At 35.5% G+C, this 17,583-nt stretch overlaps 1 protein-coding gene across 2 annotated transcripts; it reads right to left on the bottom strand.

Moving 5' to 3' along the window:
• Positions 1-12,329: 12,329 nt before the first annotated feature.
• Positions 12,330-14,463, bottom strand: LOC140839379 (uncharacterized). Of its 2 annotated transcripts, none has more exons than XM_073206041.1 (2): positions 14,300-14,463; positions 12,330-14,165 (listed from the first exon to the last, which is right to left on the bottom strand). In XM_073206041.1, the coding sequence occupies exon 2, from the start codon at positions 13,973-13,975 to the stop codon at positions 12,488-12,490; it is 1,488 nt and encodes a 495-aa protein (XP_073062142.1). In that variant the 5' UTR covers positions 13,976-14,165; positions 14,300-14,463; the 3' UTR covers positions 12,330-12,487. The 2 variants fall into 2 exon arrangements, with proteins under 2 accessions (XP_073062142.1, XP_073062141.1); XM_073206040.1 differs by having other exon boundaries at positions 12,330-14,102; positions 14,300-14,462.
• Between the last annotated feature and the right edge of the window lie 3,120 nt (positions 14,464-17,583).

Below are 17,583 nucleotides of genomic sequence, written 5' to 3'. Positions count from 1 at the left end.
GGTAATTAGGGGCTAATTGGGTTAATTAAAATATCTAATAACTATTTAACATGCTAATTAAAAAATTTAATCCTAGACTAACTTTACAAAAATCCCCTAATTAAAATGCAATACACCACTGATGAACTTTAAAAGTTTTTCAAATCTTAAATTCACTTATTAAATAAATTAAGCTTTAAAATGTTTAAAAAAACTTAATAAATAATTTAAAATGACATTTTCATGAGTTGAAATAAAATACCACATTTTACAAATCGCCCACATCGTTGCCGGTCTCATTTCCCCGATCTCGCATCGAATAATCGTCTGAAACATGAAACTTAAGAAAACAATTTAATGTGCATCACATAAACATAAATAATTTAAAATAATGCAAATTTATAAGTCATGCATCGCTAAAATCATATTAAACTTAAATAAATAATTCAACAATTTAAATAAATGCATGGGTTTTACGTTTACTGATTTTGGGCTCTACAGAAACTCTTAGTATAATACTTCTTACACAGTTTGTAAAACTGAAATATGCTCTAATTCGTAGCATAAATGCTACTGATAAATGCAATGAGTGTAGAGCTTGAATATGTGATCGGAAATCTTGAAAATATGCTCGTAAAGTTTATCGCAATTGATTGGTTTGATTGCTTCGTATATTCACTTGTTTTTGTGCACGAACCTTCTTCAACTGATACAATCAGCTATATATTGTCTTCGAACTCAGCGGTCACATTGGCATTTAATGTCCATTTAATGATAGATATCCATTGATTCGTCGTGTAGTAGATTTATCTGACAGTAGTACGAGGTTTTTCAAACTGTTTCTGATACACATGTTCTGTTTTGGTACGTACCTGTCAGACTGTTCCGATGATCTTTTAACTGATATCGAGGTCAAATGATAAGAAGTCAACTGATCAGCCGATCGGTTCAGTTGCGTATTATCAGTTGTAAATGATTTTCTATCAGTTACGGGAACTTCAGTTGATAAGGTTTCAGTTCAGCTTAAATGAAATTTTCAATTGCGTCTGTTCAATCAGTTATTCAATTTTTAAAAGGAATATTTCCCATTTGAGTTTAAATGTGATGCATAAAAAAATATTGGAATAATATGGATATAAATAAGAAAAAAGACAATTAAAATTGTTTAAATCACCTTCCATCTACCACCTACCCTTTTTTAAAACAATGATTCACGGTTAAAGTTTATAAAAATTCATAGTTAAAATAAAACAATTTATATTTGGTCAAGGTAAGACATATCAATGGAAAGTGTTCCTTTTTCTCAAAAGTCGTGATGTAAATATGTTTATACATCCAAGATGTATGTAACATCTATGGTCCCTAATGACATATAAATCACTCACCATATGTTCAAACATCAAAGATATATGTAACATATAAAGACATATAACTTACTCAAACATATGTTTAAACATCCAAGATATATGTAACATTTATGGTCATTAATTACATATAATTCACTCAAACATATGTTATACATCCGATATATATATATATATATATATATATATATATATATATATATATATATATATATATATATATATATATATATATATATATATATATATATGAGCTATTTATATTCCATTGATGACCATATATATATATATATATGGTCATCAATGGAATATAAATAGCTCAAACGACATTCAAGATATATGTAGCATCTATGGTAATTAATAGCATATAATTCAATCAAACATATGTTTATACATCCAAGACAAATGTAAAATTTATGGTAATTAATGACATATAAGTCACACAAAAATATGTTTATGCATCCAAGATTTATGTAAAATTCATGTTCATTAATGACATATTCAACCAAATATATATTTATCCTCAAACATGTATAGTACCAGTAGCATTGTTATGTAATACTGACATGGAAACATGTGATACAATTAAGACTATTTGTTGTACACTACAAGAAAATGCACACTCAACAACACATCAAAGACAACGATTTTTATTAAAACCATTGTGTTTTTTACTTTTGTTAAAACCGTTGTCGTATCCTAAAAAAATCCGCCCATAGACAACAATTTCTTTAAAACTGTTTGAACTTTTCAAGTTCGCAATCTTAATTTTGATGTTAACAAAACTTGTTGTGTTTCTAACATATTTACTCAAGTGTGAAGTTGTTAACACAAGAAGCAAACTGAAACCGAATTCTGCACAAACTGAATTTCTAGCGAGCTTCGGTGTTTTGATAATATCTCCCAGCTGGATGATTCAAATGACAATCCGCCAATCGGACTGATCAGAAAACTCAATTTGGAACAAGTCGTATTCACGTCAGTTGGGCAAAATCGGATGTTATCATGGTCTAACTGATCGCTCAATTACCAAACTGTTCACACGAAAACAACAATCAGTTGGGTTTGAGCAGCTGCGGTATTTTTGATGTGAATCTAGCCAGCCACTATGCATTCCACGAACCAATCCCGAGAGGACGCTTGAAGATATTGAATATTGCCCTTCATCCAACCAATGAAAGCTTGGAAACAAGGCTCGAAGGGTTCGGGTTGCATCACAATCAAGTAGAAGCTGACCGAGGCTACACGGACGTGTACACGGACGTGTACACGGGGTCCGTGTCTCATACATTCGAGATTGAGATTTACAGAGCCTACACGGACCCTCGCCCGGAGGCCTACACGGGGTCCGTGTCCTTTACGAATTGGAGAGAATATTTTTCTTAAATTAGAGTTTTAATTATTTTGGCAAGTAGATTTGATATATTTAAATATGCAATTTTCTATAGGTAGGGTTTGTTGCCTATATATAAGCTAGACTACCATGTAAACTTTTTAACTTTTGTTCATTATTGATTGAGTTTTATATAAAACTTTCTTTGAGAATTCTCTCAAAAACAAGCTTAAGTTTCGTTATAACTTTTGCGTTGTATCAAATAAAACTTATCAAAAGATTTATCTTTTGTGGCGTTTGTCAATCGAATATCACGAGGGTTGCCAAGGACGGGTTCTTTGGAGGTTCTCTTGAACGAGATTGTTCCTATCGTTGATTATTGTTGCTAGACCACGTGATCTAGAGGCGATTATCACACCTATCAATTACTTGTTTCAAAGATCGGGAAAAATCAGAGATCTCGTGGGCGGGATCGCGTCAGGTGGTATCAGAGCTTTTGGTTTTTGACTCAAGTAAGCGTATCCGTTCAATTCTTCGTAGGATTTTCAATACCGATTTTCGTATGGCGATTTCTACGTTGTTGTTGAATCAAAAAAGAAAAAAAAAAATTCGCGATTACTGTTCACTCGCCGGAATCACTGTTCATCTGCCATTCTGCCAGTTTTACTGTTCACGGAATTGTTCACAATCGGAACTACTGTTCACAATCGGATTTACTGTTCACGTTAGGTTTTACTGTTCACGCTCGGTTTTACTATTCACGGAACTGTTCACGTTCGGATTTACTGTTCATTGGTCGGAATTACTGTTCATTCGCCGGATTTACTATTCACGGTACTGTAGCGTACTAGTTCACCCGAAAATAAAAATTTAAAAAAAAAATAAAAAAAAAGGGTGCAATATGTTTGATAGTCAATTTCAGTCATTGTTGGTAGAATTTGAGAAAAGAATGGAGGAAGAATTTAAGCCTTTACATGAAAGGTTGGATAGGCTTGAGGGTAGTACTAATGAGAAGAGACGAGGTAGTAGATTTGGTGGGGATAGAGCATTGCATTTGGATCGTGATGATAGGAGGTGCAAATCGAGTGGTAGGCAGAGAATTGACTCGTGGAAGGAGTTATTGACATCCGCACGAAGGTCGAGCGAAGAGAAGAAGGTCATGACTAGACCGAAGTTGGTTTTGAAGCATGGGTATCAAGGTACATCTAAAATTTCAAATGCTAGTACTTATGATATTCAATGTATTTGGTGTCTAGAGTTTGGACATGATATTAGCCAATGTCCAATTGAGGATGTGAAGGTAGTGGATTCCACTTCCAACCTTGAAGCCAAACTTGTGGATGATTTGAATGTTGATATTCCAATTGTGTCTCATGCGAGTATTGAGTGTTGTTCTGTGGAAGGTGAGTTATTAGATGATGTGCAAGTTGTTTCTTTTGCTCAACTGTCTACGAATGTAATTTGTATTGATGAATCAATTGGTTATGAGTTGAGAGAAAAAGAAAATGAGATGGTCGAAAAAAAGAGTGATAAAAAGAGTGAGATGACCATCAATGAAAATAAAGAGTTGTGTGAAAAAGAGGCCAAACAGACAAAAAAAGAAATTATATATATGGCCCAAAAGAGTGAGGAAAAGCGATTCTTTATTTTGAATAAGTCACTTCATGTACATTTGTGCAAGGTTGGTTTATTTTATTTTAATGAAATAGCCGGTTCGATCCCGAGCATTGTGAAACTCTACTTGCAGGATTGTGGAAAAGGCATAAAATATGTTGATCTTCCTAGCTATCAAGAAAGACAAGATTTGAGGACAAATCTTTTTAAAGAAAGGGAGTATGATGTGAATCTAGCCAGCCACTATGCATTCCACGAATCCAATCCCGAGAGGACTGCTTGAAGATATTGAATATTGCCCCTTCATCCAACCAATGAAAGCTTGGAAACAAGGCTCGAAGCGTTCGGGTTGCATCACAATCAAGTAGAAGCTGACCGAGACTACACGGACGTGTACACGGACATGTACACGGACCTGTACACGGGGTCCGTGTCTCATACATTCGAGATTGAGATTTACAGAGCCTACACGGACCCTCGCCCGGAGGCCTACACGGGGTCCGTGTCCTTTACGAATTGGAGAGAATATTTTTCTTAAATTAGAGTTTTAATTATTTTGGCAAGTAGATTTGATATATTTAAATATGCAATTTTCTATAGGTAGGGTTTGTTGCCTATATATAAGCTAGACTACCATGTAAACTTTTTAACTTTTGTTCATTATTGATTGAGTTTTATATAAAACTTTCTTTGAGAATTCTCTCAAAAACAAGCTTAAGTTTCGTTATAACTTTTGCGTTGTATCAAATCAAACTTATCAAAAGATTTATCTTTTGTGGCCTTTGTCAATCGAATATCACGAGGGTTGCCAAGGACGGGTTCTTTGGAGGTTCTCTTGAACGAGATTGATCCTATCTTTGATTAATTGTTGCTAGACCACGTGATCCACGGTACTGTAGCGTACTGTTCACCCGAAAAAAAAAAAATTTTGAATCAGGTGTTTGTTGGAATTTTAGCGCTTATATTTCAGCGTTAAGTTGTCCTGGTCATTTAGTCGCATTCTTGTCGATTTCCAAAGTTTCTTAGTCTTGTGTGGTCTAAGTGAGTCGAATTTCAAGCGTCACAAGATTGATCTCATAAGTTTGATACGTGGAAGCCACGAGACTTAAGCGCCCCCTTGAGAATTCTCACTTGAGTGAAAATATTTGAGTGGAGTGAATTTTCATTGGAGTGATTTGTGAGATTTTGTGGTGAGGATAAAAAAAAGACGAGTGCGAGCGAATTTTCATTGGAGTGACTAGTGAGAATTTATGGTGAGGAAACTTTATTCTTTTATTGTTTTATACTAACCTTTTCTTGCAGGTATAATGGTTGACAATCGTCAATTTAAAACGATGTTAGGAGGGTTGGATAGAATGTGGGAGAAGGAGTTTAAGCCTCTACGAAAAAAATATCGGAGGTGTGAAGAAGAGGAGATGTATGATATGCATATTGATGAGAATAGGCGAGGTAGTAGAGTTGGAGGAGATAAGTTGTTGCACGTGGATCGTTATGATGATAGGAGATTTGATGAGGATAAGGGGTATAGAAGCCGAGAAGGGTATAGACTGAGGGGCACGAAGATGACCATTCCATTTTTCAGTGGGGAAGCCGATCCAAAGGCGTACCTTGAGTGGGAAGAGAGGATGGAGTGTGTATTTGAGAGTCGGGAGGATTATACCGAAGCAATGAAGGTAAGACGAGCTTGCAGTGAGTTTGCCGACTATGCTACTACTTGGTGGGATAAATTAGTACTGCATAGGAGACGATGTGGGTATGACCCTATAGTTACGTGGGATGAGATGAAAATGGTGATGAGGAAGCAGTTTGTTCCAAATCACAATAATAGGAGAGGTGGTGGAAGTGACTCGTGGAAGGAGTTTTTGGCATCCGCACGGAGGTCGAGTGAAGAGAAAATCATTGTTAGGCCAAGGAAGGAGTCGAGGCGTCAAGCTAGCAAACATGAATATCGAGGTACATTTAAAAACTCAAATTATAGTACTTGTGATATTATCTGTTGTAGGTGTTTAGAGGTTGGGCATGATATCACCCAATGTCCATGTGAGGAGGTGACTGTAGTAAAATCGCCAGTTGAGCTTAAATCTCAAATGGAGGTTGATGTAGCGGTTGGGTTTGGATCTCAAGTGGAGGTTGAGGATGAGGTTGAGGTGGTAGTTGAATGTGAATCTAAGGTTGCAGTCGAGTGTGGAGTTGAAGTGAGTATTGATGTTGAACCTAAAGTGGAGGTTGAGAGAATTGAGGAGGTTGGTATGCCACTGATTTCTGATTTGGGCATAAAATTTTGTGGTATGGAGGGTGAATCCTTAGATGGTGAAGTTGCTTTTAATGTGTGTGCTATGGAGGAGAAAGAAGAAAGTAGTAATAATTTGATGCACGCATGTTATGATTCATCATGTACCTTTCTTGATCAACATATTTCAATTGTAATTACTGATGATCAACTGCAATTTAATTGTGAGAGTGAAAAAGAAATTAAAATGGTCGAAAGAAAGAGAGAACAAAAGAGTGAGATTACCATAGAAAAGAAAAAAGAGAGAAAAGATGAAAATGCAAAAGAGGCCAAAGAAAAAGAAAAAAAAATGAATTAAAGGCCCAAATGAGTGAAAAGAGTGAGGTTGAGAGTTGCTTATTCCTGCATAAACCATTTCATGTACCTTTGTACAAAGTGGTTTATCCATATTGTGATGATATAGCCGGTTCAATCCCGAGCATTGCCATTTCTTATTTGCAGGATCTTGGAGTTGTCATGACGAGGAGGCGAATGGGTCTTGTTGAAGGGAGAACCCGATGGGCTGAGCCGCACGAATGCGAGAGCGATCGCAAGGAGGTAAGGTTAGTTGCTAACGCAACGACTATGAGGTATGAGCTACTTTCCCCTATTAATTGTGTGAGTTTTAGTTTTCATGGGTTTGATGGAGAATTTGCACTTGTGAGGTATAAAAGATGTTATTTGGATTTAACTTTTATTTCTAGATTTTATGGGTTTGATATTAGTGAGGAACCACATGCTTCAAATTTAAATGTTAGTGATTGTGAATTTTCAAGAGTTGTCAAATTGATGAGTTTTGTTATGACAATGAATTGTATGCATTATGTTCAAATCTTTGTGATGAGTTAAATGTTTACATGGGTAGTACTAGTGTGTTGTATTTTCATGATTTATACTTGTTCGATGATGGCGTTGAAAGGAGCATGAATGAATATCAGAATTTTTATGTGCATAATGAGTACACTTTTAAGGAGAATAAATTCTTCATTCTATATTCATTGCATGAGTTACGTACTAGTAATGCATATAGTGGAGTTTTAATCATTGATAAAATGCATCATTATATGTGTTGGTTACATATGAAGAGGTATGATAAGTGGTGTAGTGAAAGGTGCATTGCATATAGGGAGAGGGCACCTGAGTTAAATTCTTATATCGTGCATGAACTACGTCTTATTCCTATTGAGCTATGGTCGAACATGTGTATGAAATTTGTTGTGTTGTTAACTAGGTCTAAGTAGAGGAGAAATCTGATTTTTGTGATACTTAACGGTATTTTATCATTTTATGTCATTTGTTACCTGGTATATGTTGATGTTAATGAGTTGATGGTGAATGCTGCCATGGAGTTAGGGATCAAAACGTTGATGTCGCGTGTGGGCGATGGCATCTACAAACTTGAGCTTAGAGGTAAGCATGTTGATGATATCAGCCTTGTTATTACTAACTTGCTTCGTTTTTGTGCAGGGGGGCAAGATTTGAGGACAAATCTTTTTGAAGAAGGGGAGTATGATGTGAATCTGGCCGGGCATGGTGTTCAAATGATTGATAAGCAAGGGAGAAGGGCTCGTGATGCATGGGAGCACGTTGAAAAGCCGAAGGAACATTATTCAAGCGTTATTTTGAAGAACCGAGGCTGAACGGACTCGAGCACGGACCAGTACACGGGGTCCGTGTCCATTACACTTGAGGAAGAGAAACCCGAGTCTACACGGACCCGAGCACGGACCTGTACACGGGGTCCGTGTCCATTGTTTTCCGAAGAGTAATTTTACAGAGCCTACACGGACCCTCAGCCGGAGGCCTACACGGGGTCCGTGTCCTTTAGTTTTAGGCGATAATATTTTTCGTAAATTAGAGTTTTAATTATTTTGGCAAGTAGATTTGATATCTTTTGATTTTGAGACAATATATACTCGAAAATTTCATCATTGTAAACAACATTGATTATTATTCATCTTTTATGATATTTTATCATTGAGAATTCTCTCAAACACAAGCTTAAGTTTCGTTATAACTTTTGTGTTGTATCAAATCAAACTTATCAAAAGATTTATCTTTTGTGGCGTTTGTCAATCGAATATCACGAGGGTTGCCAAAGACGGGTTCTTTGGAGGTTCTCTTGAATGAGATTGTTTCCATCGTTGATCAATTGTTGCTAGACTGCATGATCTAGAGGCGATTATCACACCTATCAATTACTTGTTTCAAAGATCGGGACAAAATCGAAGATCTCGTGGTCGGGATCGCGTCAATTTTGGTCATATCTCTCAGCTGGTGTATCGAAATGAAGCGATTAAGTATGCATTGAAAAGATAAGACAAAGATCTACAAATCAACTTGAGAAGTCAAAGTCTGAATCGAAGCTTACAATGCTGATAAATGACGATGAAGCTACTGCATCTGCACAAACTGAAATCAGCTAGGCTGATTTCAGCCAACCAACTAAACTGAACCACCTGCTGACCAACTGAAATGAACTGAACTGAACTGAACCAGCTGCTGACCAGTTGAACTGAACGACCAGTTGAGTTGACCAGAGTTGACCAGTTGACCAGTCGGGAAAATGCCCAGCAAGCTGAATTTGACCGTTGCAATTTCAGAAACAGTACAGAAACTTTCCAAACGGTCATATTCTTGTGTCTAACGTATATCATTGTTGGGGCTTATAAATACAACATATTGAAAATCAAATAAGGGCTTTTGAAGAGGATTCAAAGCATGAGCAGTTAGCATGAAGAAATCAGCTAGTTGAGAGCACAAGCCCTTGTGTGAGGATACTTTTGAGATGTACAATGTAACTGATAAATTCCTCACACACGATCACTCACACATATACAAGAGAGTTTAAGTTCAAAGATTAGTTGAATGAGTCTTACACAAAGAGGTAAAATTTGTGTATGTAGTCTTTGCATATGAGACATTAAATAATATGCTGATTGTGAGGTGCTGCATACAATCTTGAGTGCTAGGAGTTCAGTTTAGGCAGTGGGTAAGTCCTAGCTGAATGGGTTTGTACAAAGAGTTGTATAAACCAAAGTCTTCTAGTGAATCCTTCCCAAGGGGAAGAAGGGGTGACGTAGGAGTATTTAAATCTCCGAACATCCATAAACAAATTCGTGTCTATTTGTTTATTACATTTACTTATCATTTTCATAGTTTTAAAGATGCATTGTTAAAGCATTTTATGTGTTATTCAAATATCAAAATATTGCATACCAAGTGTTTGATAAAATGCTTCAACTAAAATATTTCTACTCATTCAACTTGCATATATTTTAAATGATTTACAAAATATTTAATCGGTTTCTACGAAGGATTACTTCGAGTATCTTCCGCTTGGTTTTAACACAAAACTCGATTTAATTCATCGGTGTTCAATATTTCAAGAACCGAGCTATTGTAGCTCAACGATTACCCCCCTAGTCGATCCCAACAAAAACCGTTGTCTTTGATATATCTATGACAACGGTTTTGTCTACGAGCTTTTTTTTTTAGCAACGACAATCGATTTTTATATATGTTTTATAAAGAGTCGAAGACAACGGTTTATTTAAACCGTTGTCTTTCAATTGGTTTTATAGTTTTACGACAACGATTTTTGTAAACCGTTGTCTTTTCTTATTGTTTATATATGAAAAAAAATTCGTTGTCTTCGATTTTTTTTATAAAATTTGTTAAATTTTGCGACGGTTTTACAAAAAACATTGTCTTTTCTTATTGTCTATATATTGTGGAAGAAAAACTGTTTTCTTCGAATTTTTTTTTAATAAAATTTTGCGACAGTGTTTCCTACCCGTCGCTAAATTTAGCGACAGATGAACACCAAAACAGTCGCAAACTTGCTATAAATATCCGCATTTTCGATCCATTGTCTTCCACATCACTTCACAATACTTAAAATATTTCTCTCTTACATGATTTTAGTTTCGATTTAGGGTAAATTTTTTCGCTTTAATTTTTGATAAATTTTTAAGATTAGGAATATTGTTAACATATTAATATTATAACTTTTTTTATATTTATTAAATTATTAAAAATAATTTATTTTATATTTCACTGAAAACATTAGTGACGGAAACCATGTCAAACCGTCGCTAAAAGTAGCGACGAACTTAAAAACATCGTCGCTAATTAGCGACGTTTTTATGAATACCATCGCTACGTTTAGCGACGGTTTTTGAAACACCGTTGCTAATTAATTTGCGACGGTTTTTAAAAACTGTCGCTAATTGTAGCTTCAACATCACTTCAAACCGTTTGTCTTCAAGCGAACTCTTTAACTACATGGCCTTTAACAACGGTTTTACGTATTTACGACAACGGTTTTTTCACCGTCGTCTTTAGATGTCTACGACAACAATTTTTCACCGTTGTCTTTGAGCACACTTTTTAACCACATGGCCTTTAACAACGGTTTTATTTGACTTATGACAATAGTTTTTAACCGTTGTCTTTTGTTTTTTGTTTTTTTTGTAGTTGTAGTAATATAAATAAAATATGGTATCGCATGCATATATGTGTTACATAATGATCTTGGTTTATTTATGTCCAGGACCAGTTGCGTTGTTAGTTGTTACATAGTATAATGTTGCAAATTGTGATATAATTAAGACTAATTGCAGTACTAATATAGTTAAAATATGGCATCATACACGTATATATGTAACATCAATCTTGGTTATTTCACGTATATTTAGTACGGGTTCTATTGTAACGTAGTATTAATGTGGAAAATTGTATTATAATTAAGACTACTTGCAGTACTAATGAAGTTAAAATATGATATCATATACATATATATGTAACATCGTCTTGGTTATTTCATGTATGTTCATTTTCAGTTCCATTGTTACGTAGTATTAATGTGGCAAAATGTTATACCATTAAGACTACTTGTAGTACTAATATAGTTAGATTATGGTATCATATGCATATATGTGTTATTTCATGGTCTTGGTTATTTCATGTATTTTCAGCACAAGTTGCACTGTTACATAATACTAATATGACAACTTTGATATAATTAAACTAATTACTTTACTAATATAATTAGAATGTGTGTGTGTGTGTGTGTGTGTGTGTGTGTTACATCATGGTCTTGAAGTGATTATGGGAATTCTCATAAATCAGTCGCAAACCCAATGATATTTTCGTTGGATTGAGACTGCATATTTTCGTTCGGCTCTGAAGTGATTTTAAAAATTCTCTGCAGTCTAATTCCATAGAAGAAATTAATGGTATTCATGGGAAAGCTCAAAGATTGGTACAGAAGAAGCTTGGACTTCGCCAATTAAGTTCTTGGTGCACGGATCATGATGCATATATACACTCTTGAGCTGGATCAAGTCTTCCACAAGGAATGACACCTCATTGGTATTCTTTTTTACAACAATTTATGTTCTAGAAGAAATATTTTTATCATGAATTATTATTATAGTTTAAAACTTAAAAAAAGTTCAATGTACAATTTAATTGCAGTGGGGAGCTAGAATTTAAATTTTTTTACAATAGGAATATGAAAATCTAACATATGGACTGATTCATAAAATGAAAATATGGCTGCGAGCCCTTACTAATATTTTCACCCATTCCTCACCCCCTGGCATTATTCTTTCACAAGGAGCTAAAAATTTGCATACCTCAAGCATTAAAATAAATTAATACATGAGTTTTCACTGAACCTTGATAATTATAACGAGCTATCAAATGATCCACTAATATATCAGGCCCTATGGCGTTGGTTTTAAAATACAGGAGCAATTCTGGCTCAAGTTATCAAGATTCATAAGAAACCATTCTCATATGAGCAGAAGTCGAAGGAATTACATAATTTGTGTACAATTTTCCTAAATTTGATCTGCTTAATAACTATGCCACCCCTTGAAAAGATCAGTAAAAAAATATGATAATATAGTACCTTATCATTCAAGACAACACAAATTCATTCGGGGGGCGAAGGCTAACAAGAACCTCATGCTCCTCTGGTCCTAGACGATGTTTAGGTACTTTGATCTCGAGAACGGTTCCACTCTTGTCGAAGTACGCTTCTAGCTTCGCATCATCCGGAATTCGGGCCGGTAGTGGGATCTCCCTTTTGAATTCACCCGGGGGGCAATGCTCTGGTGCTGGATCGGTAAGCTTGAAGGTTCGATCATTTCTTTGAATAAATGGCATGCATGCTGTGCTGATAGATGAAATCTTCACCACACCATGGGTGAGATTATTCCACCAATGGACTTTCACCCTTTCGGGATCCACAAAAGGCAAGGTAACGAATATCAAATATCCTTCATCGTCCTCGTAAATAGATTTAGCAGCTGTAACTGGACCATAGACATTTCTCATCACCCCACTGAACTCGCTCAACCAAGGAGGTTCGATGGGATTGAAGTCCGCATCTTGATGCAGATCTCCATTAAGATTATTAGGAAGAGAACAATCATCATCATTTCCACGCGAGAATAGATCTTTCCTTTTCTTGTTGCAATCAGAAAGATCTATTCCATTACCATTTACATGGTTTGATGGCTGAGTTGATAAATTTAAACCCGACCCATTAAGCAGTTTCTTTGCTTGGTTGTTCTTCAAAGGAGGAAGCAGTCCTTCGAGCTCAAAATCTGTATTTGGTAGGTTTCTCCATGAACTGAATTCTTTAGCTTCGGGTGGGACACAAAAGTTAAGTTCTCGACCAGTCAGTTCCATCCACTTCTTTTGTTCTTCCTCATCGAGGCTCGAAAGTTTGGGCGATGCGACCAGTTCAATACCATGAACACACTGTGGATTGGAGAGTCCTCTGTAGTGTTTCCGCTGCATTTTATGAGACCGAACAAAACCCCTTTCGACGCTGAATGGAAATGGACGTTCCCCATGGCGTGAGTTGCCGTTCATGTAACTTCTCAACTGCATTTTACCCAACGCATTTTCAGGTCTATCCTTAAAAACCCACATATACATATTTTCCATATCATGCTGTACCAAGAAGACATCGAGTTGCAGATCGGACTTATCAAAGCCAGAAACCCCATTACTATCTCGAACTATGTTGCACTTTGATTTATCCTTTAAAACAGGCTTAAAATAGAAGGCAAAGAAGAACCAAGCACCCCACACACTATCCAATCTCTTCGCACATTTCCGCACCATTTTAGGCAAATCGAGAAGCTTATCAGAATCATTATTAACTTGGTGCCCAAGCCCAACCTCGAGCATATCAAAAGAGTCATGGTTCCAAGACTGAGCAAGTGGTGGAGGACTGCGTTCCACCGACAATGGGAGATTAATATCTGGGGGTCCCGAAAGATCAACCTGCCTATGGGTTTCGGCCTCGTCGTGAGATATAGCAATCGAATCCATTGACAAAAATGTTGAGGGATAATTCTCAATAGTTAAACCTGTCAGCAAATCTTCTCCCATCTCCAAAAAAGTTTATCTTCTAAGTTTATGAAATTATAGTCAGGTATCTATATAGTTCCAGGACTAACTCTTACACCCACCAAATTCAAGGTAAGAGGACCACAAAAATCTCGTTAGCAAGGAACCCCTACAAAAACAACGCAGCACCGATTTGAACTGAAAACCAACAACGCCACCGAACACCGCTAATCTAATTTCATTAAAAGGAAGCTCAAATTTATGAACTCCAAAAAGATCAAAGAAACATAAAAATCAGAAGAGTCAACGAAGGCAAAAGAAAGAGAAGCGAAAGGGGCATACGAGGATTAAGATCTCAGAAATTACCTTTCTCCAGAGGACTGGATCGTGAATCCGCCATCTGTGCAAGCAATTATCTTGAAATATTTACAACCTAGGGGAGAGGAGAAGAAGCTGAAACGAATTCAGATTGGGATTAAAAATTACGAAAGCAAATTGGCTACTGGTTCCGTTAAAGAAAACGCCCGTGATAACGGCCCGCAGGAGATAACGATGATGTTATGGAAAGCGGCCACACGCACAGAAAAGTAGGTACCATTTACCTATATAATTATAGGCAAAAGTTTATGTAAGACGTATTATTAATCGTATTTTTTGAGATAAGTATTTTATTTGGTTTATCTATGAAAAAATATTATTTTTTATGCTAAGAGTATTATTTTTTATTGTGAATATCGATAGGGTTGACTCATTTCACAGATAAAGATTCGTGAGACCGTCTCACAAAAGACATACTCATAATTATATTCTTCACTTTATTTACTAATCTATCGTACATGCAAGAAATATTTCGTAGGCCAAAGGGTGGGTCGATAGGATTCTGAAACACAAACAATTATAAAGAGTGGTTACGGATATGACAAAAACTTGTGTGAGACGGTCTCACGGATTGTATTTGTGAGACATATTTCTTATTTGGCTCATCCATGAAAAAGTATTATTTTTTATGCTACGAGTATTACTTTTTATTGTGAATATGGGTAGGGTTGACATGTCTCATAGATTAAGATCTGTGAGACAGTCTCACATGAGACTCACTTTGCGGATATTTATTTATTAGATGAGTCAACATTGTTCATATTTACAATAAAAATAATTTTTTTGAGATAAAAAGTTCATATTTACAATAAAAAGTAATATTTTTGACATAAAAAGTAATATTTTTTTTATGAATGACTCACTTGTAATATTTATCTCACAAAATTAACTTGTAAAATCGTCTAAGGAAAATTTTTTTTTTATAAAAACTAGATTATTCTAGTACAAACAACCAGAGACCCTTTTGGTTAGTTATTAACGACATCAAACATATAATTTAAGCACGAAATCCATTAATGTAGAAGCTCTATGTACTAACATTGTAACGTTCTCAAAATTTGAAGTCCACGTGAATTACATGCATGTAAGTTATCAAATTTCTTATGTTTTTAAATAAATTATTTTAATTGCATGAATTGATTATGGTAGGCATATTTACATGTTTAAAATTTAGTTTTCTAATATAATACATACAACTGTGTTTTTAAATTTATTCGATTCGCGATCGAGGAACGGAGACTGTGGATCACATAAGAGAAAATATTTTTATTAAATGAATATTGTAAATTATTTAATATATGATGTGTTTTAATAGGTATTTTCAAAAATGAGATGTTTTTATACGTTGAGTCGTATTTTAAACCGGTAATCGATCTTTGATAAAAAATAAAGAGTTTTTGATAACTCGACTAATATTTTCACAAACTTTCCTAAACAAAATATTTTAAATATTATCTAATGGAATTGATGAGCCTAATATACTAGGTTAATGAGCCAAAGCTTGTACCATGTATTTTAATTAAAATATAAAGCAATCAAACCCTCACCAAACACTCATAACTCATGCATACATCACACACACACACAAGAACTCCTCATCAGCCTAGACACACGCACACACGAAAGTTTTTGAAGGAGAAATCACGTGAAAGCTTGAAAATTTCAGCAAAGTATTCCCCTTGTCAACGTCCCTCGCATCACAAGTTGTTTTTGCGTGCGTGAAATATGCAAAGGCACGCCTTAATTTTCCTTTACTCATCTTTGACAACATATTATATGTTTTGATAGATATTTGCATGAAAAACATGATACACTTCTTTTGAAATGCCAAACAAACGTATACTAGAATTTTTTTTTAAAGCTAATACTCGAAAATTATATTTAAATGCATGCATGTAATACTGACGAAAATCCATATTTTTAAAATACTAGTGAAGAACTAACATGTATAAATACTGCAGTTAAAATTCATGACAAATTATCAACCCCAAGCTTACGTTTTAAAATTAAATAAAATATGAATCATGTGAAACTCATGATAACCAACAACATAGTAAAAAGACATAGTATATAAATACCCAAATCACTCCTATCTCAAATCACGATTTGCAGAAAATACGGTCATCAGGTTCGTGTGTGCACATCTAACTCTGCCTATTCAATCTTTGGCACATCCAATCTCTTGATCAATATGCTCACTTGAATCATTCACACATAGTGAATCTAAAGACTCAATACACCTGTAATGTTATAGCAAGTACATATACATAGTAGGCAACAGTGAAAAGTACCGTAATAAAAATACATTTAATGATTTTTAAAGCGTAAACGTAAACATAATAAAGCATATGTGTCAAGCATGTCTCAACATATCATCATATACGTGTTCATCTCTTTTAATTGAATTTCGTTCATTAGTTGTGATTTTCGTATCAGTTCGATCGTATCAGCTCTATTTGATGGATCCATCTACGTATAATTGTAGTACCCTGCGACGGGGACATCAGCGACGATATTATCCATCCACCGGGCTTTGGCCTTATAGCTCATCGTATACATATACATGTTCTTCCTTCCTTCAAAATGTGTCATCATTTTCATCACTTAAAAAAATCAAACATATACGTACTTTTCTTTAAAATCAAGCATCCAACTTATTATTCCTAATTTCATAAAAATCCATATACCTAATAACATAAACATTTAAAACATGTAAAAATCGTGTTTAGGATGCTGCCAGGACAAAAAACTCGACCCAGGTGCAAAATGAGCATTTTACCCCTATAAACCATAATTTACCATTTTACCCCCGTACCTCAGAATCTCGACCTGAATCCAACCAAACTCCTTAAAACACCTAGAAACATAATAATAATCATTTCTTAAACGTATAATTGATCACGTTTCAAACTTATACGATTCGTTTTAAAACTTAGACCGAGGTCCCGATGGACCCGAAACTTAACCAAATCTTTCCCAACTTAAACCATGATTCAACAATGCCCTACCAGCCTCCAAACCACCTAGACCAGACCACCTAAGACCCTCGACCAGCCCTGGAAAGTTGCTGGAATTTTAGTGCACGTGTTCCCCTTCAGCCAACTCGGAACTTTAGCGCTAACCCTACGACTCATGCCCCAAACCACCAAGACCGGACCCCAGCTAGACACCCCAGGACCATGACCGACAACATAGGACCCCCACTGAACTAACCCTAAGCACGTCGACACATCATGCATGCCCAAGGCTTGGATGCTTCAACAAAACCCCAG

Source organism: Primulina eburnea, chromosome 8, assembly GCF_022965805.1.
Source record: "Primulina eburnea isolate SZY01 chromosome 8, ASM2296580v1, whole genome shotgun sequence".
NCBI classification, from domain to species: Eukaryota; Viridiplantae; Streptophyta; class Magnoliopsida; order Lamiales; family Gesneriaceae; genus Primulina; species Primulina eburnea.
Note: the sequence above shows the minus strand (reverse complement) of the source record. Positions and strands in the feature narration are given on the sequence as shown.

Bases quoted from the DNA above. Each gene is read 5' to 3' on its own strand.
- LOC140839379 (XM_073206041.1), bottom strand. From the start codon at position 13,975: ATGGGAGAAGATTTGCTGACAGGTTTAACTATTGAGAATTATCCCTCA.